Here is a 14,204-nt window from a genome sequence, read left to right on the forward strand (position 1 = left end):
GGGGAAGGGTCTGCAGCACAAGTCCCGTGAGGAGAAGCTGAGGGAGCTGGGGGTGTTTATCCTGGAGAAAAAGAGGCTCAGAGGTGACTTTATCGCTCTCTACAAATGCCTGAAAGGAGCCTGTGGCCAGGTGGGGTTGGCCTCTTCTCCAGGCAACCAGACAGGAAGAGAGGAAATAATCTCATCCTGTGCCATGGGCGATCTATGTTGGATTTAAGACTGTTCCGCGAAGCATTTTACAAAACACTTCACAAAACATTGTTTCAAATTGCTTCACGGAAAGGGTGATTAGATCTTGGAATGGGCTGCCCAGGAAGGTGGTGGAGTCATTGTCCCTGGAACTGTTTAAGGAAAGACTGGACGTGGCACTCAGTAATATGGTTTGGTCGACATTGTGATATTCGGTCATAGGTTGGAACCAGAGGTCTTTTCCAAAAATGATTGTAATTGACTGTAAATTGATTCCGTAAATTCTGAAACACAGGGTCTCTCCCTGGGGGATGGACCGGCACTGCAGACGCCAGACCCTTCTGTTATCAAAGAGCTTTCAGGGCCACACCAGCCCAAAACTGCAGTCCCAGCCAACAATGACAGCAGGGCTGGCGGTGTCCGGCCGGATCGGGGGCCGGGTGTCCCGGGCCGGGTGTCCCGTGGGGTCGGGCGGCACGGCACGGCGCGGCGCGGCCCGGCGCGGCGCGGCCCGGCGCGGCACGGCCCGGCCCGGCACGGCCCGGCGCGGCCCGGCACGGCGCGGCCCGGCACGGCACGGCCCGGCGCGGCACGGCGCGGCACGGCGCGGCGCGGCCCGGCACGGCGCGGCACGGCCCAGCGCGGCACGGCGCGGCACGGCACGGCGCGGCACGGCACAGCCCGGCACGGCCCGGCGCGGCCCGGCGCGGCGCGGCGCGGCACGGCCCGGCACGGCACGGCCCGGCACGGCACGGCCCGGCGCGGCACGGCACGGCCCCGGCCCCGCTCCGCGCCCCCCGCCCCGCGCTGCCCGGGGCTGCTCCCGGCCCCCGGCCCGCGCCGCTGCGCCTGCGCGGAGGGCGGCGCGGGGCGGCCATGGCGGCGGCGGCGCTGCGGCCGCGGGTGGCGGCGCTGGCCCGGCGGCTCGGCGCACCCGGGGCCCGCGGTGAGCGGCCGGGGGCGAGGGGACCGGGGGTGGCGGCGCGGGCGGCCCCCAGGGCATCTTGGCAAACGGCGTGTGCGCTTGAGAGCATCAGAGCCTGGCCGGTGCTCATCGGTGCTAAGGGAGCGTTGTGTTCTTCCCTCAGATACCTTCTTGGAGAAAGGCTCTGCTAATCTGGACAAGTTGAAGGACCTCTGCAACGAAGGGAAAGAACACCCTTCCACGCTTTTTCAGCTCTATACCCAGGTATTTGTTACGGACATCAAACTGCCTCTCAAGAAAATGCGTGTAGGGAGTGGGAGACGGTTTGGTGTAAAAAAGGAGGGTGGGGCAGAAAGGCAGCTCGATTATTTGGGGGTGTGTGGTGAGCATCTGTGAAGCACAGAACTGCTTTTGACTTGGATGACTTGGAGTCGTTCATGCTGTTACTTTAGGGACAGAAAGGGATTTCGCTTGATAGTCACCATCACTAATCCTTCAATACTTCTAACTTGCACATTTGGTCAACTAGATGTTAAAAAATACCTTCAAATTGTAATGTTTTATAAACTAACATTTTTTTCTATGTCAACACACATCCATTTGATTATTTTGATGGTAGCATTTCAATTTTGTATATGTTCTTGTTTTCATAGGCTGTCTTAGACATTACATATTTTGAGGAAAACCAGCTTGTGGATGAAGATTTTCCAGAAGAATCTGCCTTGCAAAAACTTAAAGAACTTATTTCCATTCTTTCAGAACCAGAAGACCTAGTGAGGGAATGCAGCATAAAAGAAGTGAGTAGTCAGAGGGTGAATTATTTCATTATTTAAAAATGAAAAGTCTGGAATGGGACATAGTGTTTGTATTTTTGATGGGCAGAATTTAAAGTATTTTGAAACATTTTCAAGTCTCTTTGGTATTTAAATAGTGATTACTGAAAATATTGTTTCAAATGCCTTGTTGCGAGCTCAGAATTTATCTTGCTAACATTTCATGATTCCACAGGCAGTTAACACTTCTATTTGACCTACAATATTAGGTTAGGCTAGGCTTCTGTCTCTGTTGATGTCAAACACAGTCCCTGAAGTACGAGATTTATGCAGTGTTTGCATGTGTGCCAGTGCTTATAAGTAGTTCAGGTGGTTTATTTTTGTGTTAGACCAGTTTGTTTGATTTTATTTCAGCCCATCGACCTTCTTGGTGCAGAGTTGTTAGAATGTCTCTACTGGAGAAAAGGAGCCCTGCTTTACATGTATTGCCACACAGCAAAAGAAAGGGGTGAATGGCTACAAGAAAATGTTGCCACATTTAAAAAGGTAAAGGACATAAAAATGTTCTATGAACTTGTGAATACAGCATTAAAGTTTGATTGGTCACTTTTAAAATGTGGCTGGGTTTTTTGTTCTGGTTTTTTTTTGTTTTTTTTGGTTTTTTTTTGTTTGGTTTTTTTTTTTTTTTGTTTTGTTTTGTTTTCTTTAATTGGGATTTTGGGGCTTCATAGGAAGTATTGCTGCATATCATTAATTTAACGAGAACTTATTTTTTCCTTATTTTTAACTGTACTCAGTGTCTTAATGATGGAGTTCAGTACTTGATGAAGATGCTTAGCGTTAGATGCCCTCTTCAGCTAGATGAAGATATCTCACTTCAAGATAAAGACACAGCTAGATTACTCAGTGAAGGTAAAAAACCCCAAAAACTAACTCCAAAAAACCTTTTAACCCACTCTTATTTAATAACTGCTTCATTTTATGAAATGAAACTGCTTCAATTTTTGTGTGTTTTTATTGTTTGGCCTAGTTTATGTTCAAGACTTAACACTTTTTAGAACAAGAAGATAATAAATGAGGCAAATAAGCAGGCAAGAGTGGCCCCGCTTTTTTCTTTTTTGACTCATGAATTTTAGGAGGTGTCAGTGCTCATTTTCCTGGTGTTTTATGGGTGTTCCTGGAGTGAGGTGAATTGAGGCAATGAGTGTTTGATGGACAGTAGTGTTTTACAGTGGCAGCGTTTGTACACAGTATTTTATTGTGAACCATCCAGTTCACAGCTGACAGACGTTGAAGGCACTAACGTGACTGCAGAGGGTGCCAGAGGTTCACATATTGATGTTTCCTTTTAGCTCTAGGACAGCACAGGTACAAACACAATTACAGACTTCTCACAGGTAAAACTATAAGCAGAATTGGTTAGATTTGGCAAATGTTCTCTGTCACCACTTTATGTAGCTTTATGTAAAGTTCATTCCTATTGAGTGTTTCTAGGAGGATCTTAGGCTGCATCAGTGTGATGCAGGTAGGGTGATACAGCAGCAGGGAATTTGTGAGGTAGACCAGCTGGTGCTAAGAACATGATGTCCACGTTGAGCACACTCAAAAACACCTCTACTCTGACTGTAGCAGGATATGCAGCACCTTCTTGTTTAACGTAATCTGAAAGTGACATTACGGTTATATAGCTCCGTAATGTAAAGTCAGATTGTGGATTTATTTAGCAGGATTTTTTTTTTTTTTTGGTGAAAGACACACGTGTGCCTTTGAATTCAAATGCTAATAAAGCTGCTGCTGGTTCACCTAAGTTAAGATGACCTCAGACAGTATCTTTTAGGCTTAAACCTGTGGGAGGCACAGAAATACTCCAGAGTAAATATGTACAGTCATGCCTGTGTTAAAGAGGCTGTAAAGAGATACTGAAATTCTTATGAGATAATTAGGCAAACAAAATTATAGAAATAATATTTATACGACAGTCTTAAAATATTTTAACATTAAGGAGGGTCAAACTGTGCAGAGAAATGAGCATGGTCTTGATCCATGGTTTTCTTCTGGGAATTATGTATTTATATAATTATATACTTATACTGTCTTTTTGGAACTTTCTTCCCCATTGTTACTGAAAAAGAATTAACAAGCTCGTTAATACTTTTGTGTTAATACTTAATGTTAATACTTACTTTTGTGTTAATACTTTCTTATAGCAGAAGACTGAAGTACTTGATCTAAATTATTTTTGCAGGTATATTTAGTGACACTCACTTACTGGCAATGATGTACAGTGGAGAAATGTGCTACTGGAGACTGAAACACTGTGGAGCAGTGGAAGGGAAGCAGGAAAGCCTTGAGTCAATGGACCCTGTGTCTGGCAGTGACCTGGACAGCAGATCCCAGAGCATATCGCTGGATTTCCAAGAAACAGGGAGAAACATGTTAACAAAGTATGTGGCTGTATGTGAGGGACCCTTAAAAGGTCAAGGGTGGAACACGGCAACTGCAAAACAAATGCTGCATTGCTTTGTGAAATCCCACAGCTAAGATCCACTGCGCTGTCTGTGCTAGAAGAAAACCTGTGGCATAAGAGCACAGTCTTCGTCACTGCCTTATTTTCTTTTTCTTCCTTCCAACTGAAATGTATACTTGTGTTGCATTAAAGCCACGCATTCCCCGGACTCCGGGCTGCGGTGCACGGGGCGCTGTTGGGCGCCACGGCGGCGGCGGAGGCGCGCGGGGCCGGGCTGGAGGCCGCGGTGCGCGCTGGCTGCGCGGCACCCGCGGGCGCGCCGGCTCCGCGCCCGCCCCGCGGCCCGCGGCCCCGGGCGGCGCGGCGGGAGTGAGCCTCCTGCAGAGCCTGCCGGTGAGCCGGGCCCGCTGGCGCGGGGGGACGAGGGGGCAAACGCCGCGTCCCACCCCGGCCTTCGCTGCTGAATTCCGTTAAACCGCTGCTCTCAATGGTTTTCAGATCGACGTGCAGCTGAACATCATGTCCTTCCTCTCGCCCCAAGATTTGTGCCGCTTAGGAAGCACGAGTTGTTACTGGAGGGCAGCTGTGCAAGACCCGTTGTTATGGAGATACTTTCTCCTGCGGGATCTCCCCTCTTGGACATCTGTTGATTGGAAATCACTTCCAGACGAGGAGATTTTTAAAAAAGCCTTTTCAGAGGTCAGCGGCAATGCACTGTATGATTACATGGCAGTGTAAGTATCTCCATGTTCTCCTACATGACTTCAAGTGTGCCTACAGCAGTAATATTCAGCCCACAGGCGCGTTCCATATTTACAGAAGTAAAGCTCTGTTGTAAGTTGCTGTTTAAATTTCGATGTGTCTCAAATCTATTGTTTATTTTGGAAATACAATTTCTTGTTGCTCCATGGTCTGGTCTGCTCTTTCTGTTTGGAACTCAGCAGGAATATAAAACATTGTAAAAAACACAAGGCTAATGCTATAAAAAATTACAGGTTTTTGTAAACTGTCAGTCTACTGTAGCACAGAAATACTGCATACTGTTGATCTTGGTAAAGAAGTGTTCTTTGCTCTCAGTGCCACAGCAGTTATTTTCATAAAAGTACGAAGAAGTCTTTGAGCTACAGCAAATGAAATGGATCTTCATTGTTTTTTATCTTATTTGGAAGACCTAATAATAAAAAAGTGCACGGAATGTGCACAGAGTAACAAGCTGTATTGGTTTAGGTCTGATTGTCAAAGGCTGTAAGACGAAGACCGGTTTCTGGTAGTATATTGAAAAACATAGCAACACAATAAATATGTTTGGATGACTGAGAAGAACACTTAAGCTAGTTTGTGGTGATTTCTTTTCTAAACTTCATTCAGTTCCTTTGATTTGCAGTGGTGGTCTGTGGATTTGTTTGGGATTTTTGATTTATTTGCAGTTACATTTTCCAAAGGTGGTCCTTAACATGTTGCTTTGTGGTAAGTGCATTAACTTCTGCAATCTCTGTGCCCTTCATCCCCTTTTAACAGGTGGGAACAGTACACTCAGAATTTGATGTGCAAACTATGGACTGATTTTGAAATTGGATTTAAATCTGTTTAGGTCTGAACCGCCAATTTGAAGCCACCTGTCACTGATTTGTGTCTGCGTGCACTTGGCGGTTTTGCTGATTTAAACTGAAACATTTCAGCGTGGGTATAAAGCAGCCCACATTTGATGCTTCCTTGAAGAGATTTGTTCAGGAGCAGCCTACCATGACTCCAGAAGCAAACTGAAGCTGCTGCTCTAGAGCATCTGACTGTTTTTCCTTCCCCTCAATTAGCAGTCTTTCCATGCCTTATAGCATCCACACCAAATGAGTATGTAAGTTTGCAGGAAACACTTGTTTCCTTTCACAGTTTGCATGCTCTCTACCTACAGGGAGAATGTTTCTTTTCAGGTGGTTACTTGTTATAAACACAAAAGAGTTTAATTAGGGTTTAAAATGCACTCAAAAGGCTCACTTTTAAAATTTTACTTTTCATGTGACACTTCTGCTTTGATGTTATTTTACCTATATTGTGTATTCAGTGAGGATGGGGAATTTATTATTTTTATTTTTTTTTCAAGTAAACTGAAAGATCTGTAGATAGAAGTGTACTGAGGTCCAAAAAGTCAGTATTCAGATGTCAAAAGAACTGATGCTTTGTCTGCTTTGTACTGGTGCTTGAAACCATCAGTTTGGAACTTTATAATTTTTGACCTATTCTTTGAGTTGTACCAGTAGAAAAGCATAAGAAGTGTGGGACTTAATTTGTTTGATTAATACCTCTTTTGTATTTTATGTTTAATTTCTAGTTGCATCTATTTTAAACAGATATAAAAGGAGCTGTCCGCAGGGCAGAAGAAGTTGGAAATCGAACCGTCCCCGGTATGGGACTGTGACTTCCTTTTTGCAATCACTGGTCACTCAGGCAGAACCTCGCTTTGCTATGTTTGGGCCAGGTTTGGAAGAGCTGGACAACTCTTTAGTACAAAAGATGATGACATGCCCAGAAATTCTGCTGGTAGCTGGTTTACCTCATAGACAAATTCATGGTAATGGTGGTTTTGGCTTTTAGCTTCCTTATTTTGTAAATACATATAACACAAAAAAACTTTGAGGAAGAAATGAAGAAAAGGAATGATTTTTTTTGTATCCTTAAAATTCAGTAGTATCATGGTAAAAAAAAACCTGAAACCGTTTTCTCTCTGATTTGTTCAGAAGGCTAAATGCAGTGAACATTTGGGACAAACTTATAGCTTTAGTGAATTTATGATTAAATTTGGACATTGTCAGAAGAATAATTTTGTTCCTTGTACTTCTATTTTCATTCAAAATTCCATATTACTGCTGCTGTTGTGTTCAATAAATGCAGACAGGCCTTTTTTTCAGTGCTGCTTGCAGTAAGTGGCTAAAAACCACATTTGTAATTTTACACAGGAACTCAAAGCTGATCCTTATATGATTCAGTATTCTGGTATCAAATGACGTAAATTTTACTTAGAAGAGTTAAAAGAGCAGGTGAGAGATTTTTTTTTTTTAATGTTTAAAAGAGTAGCTTTGAATGTCTAATTTGACTTATGTCCAAGCCAGAGACAAAAATGTGTTACTTTTTAACTAATGTTATTTAATCACAGCAGAACTCAAATAATTAAATTTATAGGAAGCATGGCAATTATTTTTAGTGGGTTTTTTACTTCTCTCATATGTCCTTTTCAATGCAGCTTGTCATAAGCAGACTGGAGCCTTTTCTATGCCAGTTTCAGCTAATAAATACAAATTTCTAATTTAAATTTCTAGGTTCAACTCTAATAATCAGAAATACAAAAATGGTTTTAATACCATTGACTAGATTTTAATGAAACTAAAAGTCTTGTCAGTTGGAGCATGCATAAAGTTTAATTGTAAAATAGTAAATCTGCCACCCCTAACAGCAATATCTAGGTTTGAATATATTCATTTTATGGCACCACTGGAATTTTTTGAACTACCACTTAATTGTATTCAGTAGCCAAATAGTTGTAATCTCATAGATTCATTTTTTCCTTGTAGGAATTGGATCAGGTGTCAGTTTTCAGTTTAACAGCAATCAAAAATTCAATATTGTGACACTGTATTCCACCACGAGGTAAGATAAGATCTGTTCTCCACCAAATGAAAAGTACAGTTTCTGATTTATTTCAGACTTTTCTTGATATTCTTTTCATGTGACTTTCATGTGCACCTTCTCATGCATGGATATTCCTTATAAATTGAAGTTTGAATGCCTGCCTTTGCTTTTCCTTTCTTTTTTCAACCCCTAAGCTTTCACATGGAAGTAATAAAACTTTTCCAAACAGTATATATACCAAAGGTATACAACAGGTACATTACAGGTGCTTCTATCCCTCTTAATCCCTTGATTAAGTCCCTTTTGAAACACTCTATGAACTCATCCTGGAGTGTATTTTCATAAACATCTTGCAGTTTGCCAACCTTCTCTGTTTGTGCCCTCAGAAAGAAAGGAGGGCAGGAGGGGACAGGGAGAAATTAAACCATTTTCCTGGCCTAGCCCATTTTCCTGTCCCTTTCCTGCACCACGTAGATGAAATTTCAAGATTCTGTTTTGGCATTCTCAGTTAACCTGACTACTGAAATACCTTTCAGTGTGGAAAGGAGGAGAGCAAGGGAAGAGCAAGCTGTTGCTGTGAATAGGATGTTTTACCAAGAGAACAGCACAGTAGGGAACCAGCAAGCCATGCACTACAGTGTAATAGCTCAAGTGAGGAAGGTGTGCGAAGTAGTTGATGGATTCATTTATGTTGCTAATGCAGAAGCTCATAGAGGTAAGGGGTTTCTCTTTATTTATATTTTGTGAATAGCTGGAGTATTAGATTACAAAGACCATACAACACATCAAAATCCATGTTCTGATCCTTTCAAAATATGCTATTTCTTTACGTTTTACCATGTTGAAGAGATCTCCCGTTCTAGACATTCTCCCATCAACATGTTAGGGATTGTGGCTCCTTGTTTTCTTTATGGCACATACTGATATAGTTGCTATCTAAATTACATGTGGGAAATTACATGGGTTAAAAAAAAAAAAACAAAAACCCACAGGTATGTATAGGGGGAAACTTGAAAATACATTGTTTGTGCTATGGAAACAACCTTCACCAGGAAACCAGTAAAAAATGCAATTAGTTTAGTTTAGTCCTGTAAGATGATAATCCAGTTAACAGTTATGGTAATTGTCTTTACATTCATCAGCTTTGAATGGAGGAAGAGGGCTATGTCAGAGACAGGCAAAAAACTTTGAAGGGGTACACTAAGAGAAAAGTACATTCAGTAGGGATGCTAGGATTGAAATAGGCTGCCTGTAGAATGTATGGGCATCTTTAACATCTTGATGTCATCAGTATCTGTGTAACATAAAGGCAGGTAAGTCTTGTATTAAGCAGAACAAGATCATTTACCCCTTCTAGTCCTCTGTCTAATTGCCTCTCAAAAACAAAACAAAACAAAAACACTTTGTTTTTGCATATACTTAAGACTCATATATTAAATATTGTTTCTTAGAGCATGATCGTCAGGAGGAGCTGGCTCGTATTTTGGCAATGATAGATCCAGCTCTTGGGCCTCCGAACAGACCTCTGCTGATTTTGTCCTGTGTGTCTCACGTTGGTGTGAAAAGAATTCCATGTGTTTATGTGGCACATCAGTTGCAACTAAATCTGCTGCATCAGCCCTGGATGGTACTTACTCTTAAACCTTTATTTTCTGTTTCTCTGTGGTTTAAATTTAATTTAGGCTCTCAGTTTCCTTAACTATACCTACCTAACCGAGTGTGCAGCTTTCAACACTAGTACAGAAGTTTTCCATTTAAGTGAAATATCTTGTTTCTCTGGTGCTACAAGATGAATTATTAGCCTGTCTGAAAACAAGGAGCTAAGTGACTTGCCCAAAAGCACAGAAGAGACTTAAGCTGGAACTAGAATGTTAGGAAGGACAAATCATGGTCTTGAAGGGAGTAAGGAAGATTCAGTTCATTTAAATATAAATTTCCTGAATCACAGGCTTGGACACAAGATAGATTTTTGTGACATTTTTAAAAGACTGTTCACTGTCACTCAGTTGATTTGATGTCTTCAGATTTTGACAGATCAGTTTTCTACCTAGAATGTGAGGTCCTGAACCTGTTTTTATATTTGTCAAGCGCAGTATCTATCACCCTGGTTCAGCCACACAGAATTAATTTTTGTTGATGTTCTGTAGCTGAGAAATAACTTAATCAGAAAAAAAAAAAATCCTGATTTGAGGTAATTTCTTTGTTTTCGTAAGGAAAATGTTCATAGGCTTTTTACAAAACATACCATTTATAATAGTCTAATAATATAACTGGATGGGATATTACAAAATCTGAGTGTTAATGATATGCATAGAAGTCTAAAGCTCGCAGCATTTTTGCTTTAGGAGTAACAAAAACATTTTTCAAGTGGATTGCCATCTGTGCTGATGAAATGATTGTATCAGAGTGAATTGATACTCTTAGTACCAGAGTAAATTGAAACAAATTCACTCTGCTACTAAGAGTGAAAGCTTTCTTAACATGAGGGAGTTTTTTTTAATTTGTTTTCTTACTCCTGTAAAACCTTTTTTTGTCTAAGTGACCTTTACACTAGTGATAAAAATTTAGATTTTATATGAGTGTTTCTGACTTTACAGATAGAGAGTGATATTAAGATCCTGTTAGATCCTGTTAGTTGTTACCTCTAATACATTAACTTTTTCTTTTAATTTAATTTTCACAGATGCAGGACACTGTAGCTGCAACTTTAGGTGGATTGCTAAATGGAATTGAGTGGCTCTTGGAAGAAGCAAATTATAAAAGTGCTCAGTAGTAGGATTAGGCATTGTTGCACTGTATAAACCTTTTGGTATTTTCTATTTCAGTTGAAATAAGAATCTTGTCCTTCTGGCAAGAGTACTGTCAGATGGGAAAACTAATAAGGCAAACCTGCATATGTTTCACTGCGCATACTCAAATCCTTAACATATTCCAACTATAGTCCTCAATGAGAAGTACAAGTTGGATTGCTTCGATTCTAGCTGCGATAAAGAAGTGATTTGGAGAGACAATCTGAGTGTTTTGTTTTGTTATTTTTCTCTCATTTCAACCAGAGGCCTTTCGAGTACCATCTTTTCCAATATATCTGCTGGTCTAATATCTTCTATAAATAAATATGTAATACTGTATTAATTTATCAGCACAGCCTTATCATACGTTTAGTAAATACATTCAGTGGAGATCTTTACAGTGACACTTCCTGACCAAAGAAAATATACTATAGGTTGTACAGTAGGCTGACAGAAAGACAGTAACTCTTGATTTCAGAAAAGTGAGTTCCCCTGTATCTTTCTAGAAAAAATGCCTAGATAAAAAATAGTGGGGGGAATTTTCAACCCAGACCAAATTTCTTAGAAGCAAATTCCTGCATATGAATTGTTGTTTCTTTGTTGTGATCTTACTTACTAACCAACCACAACAGACTTCACCATCTTTAGCTTTCTGTTGCACTGAAATCATTATCTTGAACTGGATATGCCTCTGATTCTATGAACAAATGTTAAATAGGTTAATTCAGAACTTCATTGCACACTTAGACTATCAAGTTTCCCAAACAGTTGTGGCCATTTGCAGATGTGAATTACGCCTGTCATGAAATTTTCTACACAGTTGCAAATAATTTTATCAAAAGCAAAGAACCATTTTAAAGCTGGAATTGTGTTTTCCATATTGATGTCTTTCAGGATATTTATCGTCGTCCACCTTTTCATGTTGTTATTATTGGGTGAATATTCAGAAGCTTCACTTGGATTTCTTGCCAGGGCATTTATTTGCTTTATTCTTGGCTTTTTTTTTTTTTTCCTTTCTCCTATCATCATGGAAATTCAAGTGTCTCACAATGTTTTCCTGGTACCTAGATAAATGATTGCATAGTGCATGTACAGCTGTAACTACTCTCCATCTGGGATACTTGGGTGATGATCAATACAGCCATGTCAGAAACAATTCAATTTGAGAAGATGTTTGGGAATTTTAATGAACTAGAAAGTATATATAATTTTTTTCATCTTTATGTGCAAGTAATCAATTTTTGCATATATTAGGACACACCAATGAAAATTCTGTGCTTTGTCCTTTTCTTTTTTTTTAATAATGTATGTCTGTTTTGCCCTTTAAAATAGAGCAGACACAATGGATTTATGAATATTTGGGGTAGAATTCCATGCTTTGTGACTGGGTGTGTGTGATTTTTCTCCTAATCACATGAATTTCGTAGTGGTCTATATGTAGGGGATTGAATGCAGCAACCTGATTCTGTGTTATGTATGGAGGGATTATGGAAGATCCTTTTTCTAATTTCTTCATAAGGAATAAATACTTACTTAAAGAATGATGTTTAGAGTCTTCCAATGTGTTAACCCCTTACATGTGTCCACATGTGCTCACACACTGCAGTCACACTGTCATAACAAATTACCATTGTCATCAATAGTCGTTAATGAACAAGGTTATTGAATGTTACCAGTTTAATTAAGATAACGCACTGTAATTTCAAATTGTTAGGATAATGTAGAGTATGTAATTTTTCTGAAAGAACATCTGTTAGATTAACTTAAAGCTAGAGTGGACTCTTGAAGCAAATGTGAACCTCTGAATACTGTGGTTCCGGTTTTCCAAGAGGAGCCTGGCCGGGAAAAGAGGCAAGCGAGTGGAGTTACGAGTGAGTGTGGTATCCCGAGGGACCCTGGGAGTGGGAGAAGGGGGAGTGCTTCCTTTTTGCCGTCCTTGCCCACATAGGCTCCCACTCCTCCAGGGTTGGGGCTCTCAGGGGTGCCTCTGGCCAAGTAGCGAAGGAAGCGGAGTTGGGGTTTTGGATGGGACAATTTTCTGACTTGTCAGAAAGGCCTCCAGGACCAGGGTCTGAGCTGCAGTGACAGGCATTGGGGCGGCTGGCTGGAAGGGGCTGGACATCGCTGGACCCTTGATCAGGAAGCTGGCGCACGTGGTGGGGCCCAGACAGGGGAGTTCCACTGACTGAGATGACCTGGAGGATGGTTCCCTAAAACAAGCACAGGGAGAGCTCCAGGAGTCTAGGGAAGTAGGACCCTTGCAGGCAAGGCGAGAGACTCCTAACTGGAGACCCACTGAGTGTGTGGCCACCAGTTCAGGGGTTGTTCCTCTTTGGGCAGGAGGAGGAAGTAGGTGCCTGACCAAGGGGGGCTTAGTACTTCAAACAAGTGACTCTGTGTGCAGCAAGCTGGGGGGCTGGCTGAGGGAAGAGCACCTCACAGTGTGGCAATGGGCCGGGGAGGGTGAAGGCTTCCAGTTGGGAGAAGTTGAGTAATCATTAGGAGTGAGGGGGAGGTTTAGAACCTGCCAGTTAGGGTTACAGTTTGTGCATATATTTATCTATCTTTTGAGTCTAAGACTACTTGGGTGCATTCTGTTAGTGGAATTTCTTTCATGAATATAGTCCTTCATTTTATTTATTATTAGTTTAAGCTCATTTAGATTTATTGGGGTGTGTGGAGGTGGGAGGCTGGTGAAATTCTGGGGTGAGGTGGAGGCCAAAAGTCCTCAGTCCACTTCCCGGCATTGTTTGACTGAATGTGAAGTTTTTTGTTTGTGTTGGGGCTTTGTTTACTTTGGTGTGTACTGTGATTTTGTGGGATTAGGTATTTGAGTAAACATTTTGCTAATTGTTTAGTGTGAGGATTTAATTTATTAATTTGAGCCCAGAGAATTTTCAAAATTATTTGTTCATTAAGTTTGGGGTTCTTAGTTCTTAAGAGGATAAGATGTAAATGATAACTGAAGGCAACAACTAGTACAGAATAAAGGGTTGTGGTGTATGGCTCCTCCTGCCAACTGGGAGAAGCCGTTTTGTTATCGAGGAGAGACATCTTGGAAAGGGAGGGTTCTGCCCAGGAAGAGGCAGTGGCCTGGTGATGGTTGACTGGCACTGTGGGTTGCATCAGAGGGTGGATTGGAAAGGTCTGGGGATGTATCCAGTCAGGCAGCGATCTTGTTTCACATCAAGTTCCCACAGTTCACTCTTTTCCCACAGGCTACCATTTTTCTTTTTTAGCTACCCTGGTCTATTTGTTTCCCATCATAGAATGTGTCTGGCTCTCAGTGGCCATGGGAGGGAGGTTCTCTGGCTCGCTGTCCTGCTTGTGGCCGGAGGGCAAACACCTGAGTGGCCAGCCCCGAGTTTCTGCCCAGACTGGTGCGGGTGTTGGTGATCGCTGCGGCGTGGGGAGCGCAGCAGAGGCACAGAGCACGAGGA

At 41.8% G+C, this 14,204-nt stretch overlaps 2 protein-coding genes across 4 annotated transcripts; both read left to right on the forward strand.

Annotated features, from left to right (window-relative positions):
* The first annotated feature begins 1,031 nt into the window (after nucleotides 1-1,031).
* Nucleotides 1,032-4,562, forward strand: RIMOC1 (RAB7A interacting MON1-CCZ1 complex subunit 1). The gene is made up of 6 exons (XM_021552014.3): nucleotides 1,032-1,135; nucleotides 1,278-1,378; nucleotides 1,768-1,911; nucleotides 2,302-2,433; nucleotides 2,685-2,799; nucleotides 4,133-4,562. Exons 1-6 carry the CDS (start codon nucleotides 1,066-1,068, stop codon nucleotides 4,426-4,428), a joined length of 858 nt encoding a protein of 285 aa, XP_021407689.1. The 5' UTR covers nucleotides 1,032-1,065; the 3' UTR covers nucleotides 4,429-4,562.
* FBXO4 (F-box protein 4) lies at nucleotides 4,523-12,308 on the forward strand. 3 transcript variants are annotated; one of them, XM_085567800.1, is made up of 7 exons: nucleotides 4,523-4,747; nucleotides 4,853-5,088; nucleotides 6,700-6,920; nucleotides 7,918-7,993; nucleotides 8,512-8,690; nucleotides 9,427-9,602; nucleotides 10,659-12,308. In XM_085567800.1, exons 1-7 carry the CDS (start codon nucleotides 4,523-4,525, stop codon nucleotides 10,746-10,748), a joined length of 1,203 nt encoding a protein of 400 aa, XP_085423926.1. In that variant the 3' UTR covers nucleotides 10,749-12,308. The 3 variants fall into 3 exon arrangements, 1 of the variants encoding a protein (XP_085423926.1); XR_014951609.1 differs by lacking the exon at nucleotides 4,523-4,747 and having other exon boundaries at nucleotides 4,824-6,753; nucleotides 8,512-12,308; XR_014951610.1 differs by lacking the exon at nucleotides 4,523-4,747 and having other exon boundaries at nucleotides 4,824-5,088; nucleotides 6,681-6,753; nucleotides 7,918-12,308.
* The last annotated feature ends 1,896 nt before the right edge of the window (nucleotides 12,309-14,204 follow it).

The sequence above is a fragment of the Lonchura striata genome, chromosome Z, assembly GCF_050655825.1.
Source record: "Lonchura striata isolate lonStrDom1 chromosome Z, ASM5065582v1, whole genome shotgun sequence".
NCBI classification, from domain to species: Eukaryota; Metazoa; Chordata; class Aves; order Passeriformes; family Estrildidae; genus Lonchura; species Lonchura striata.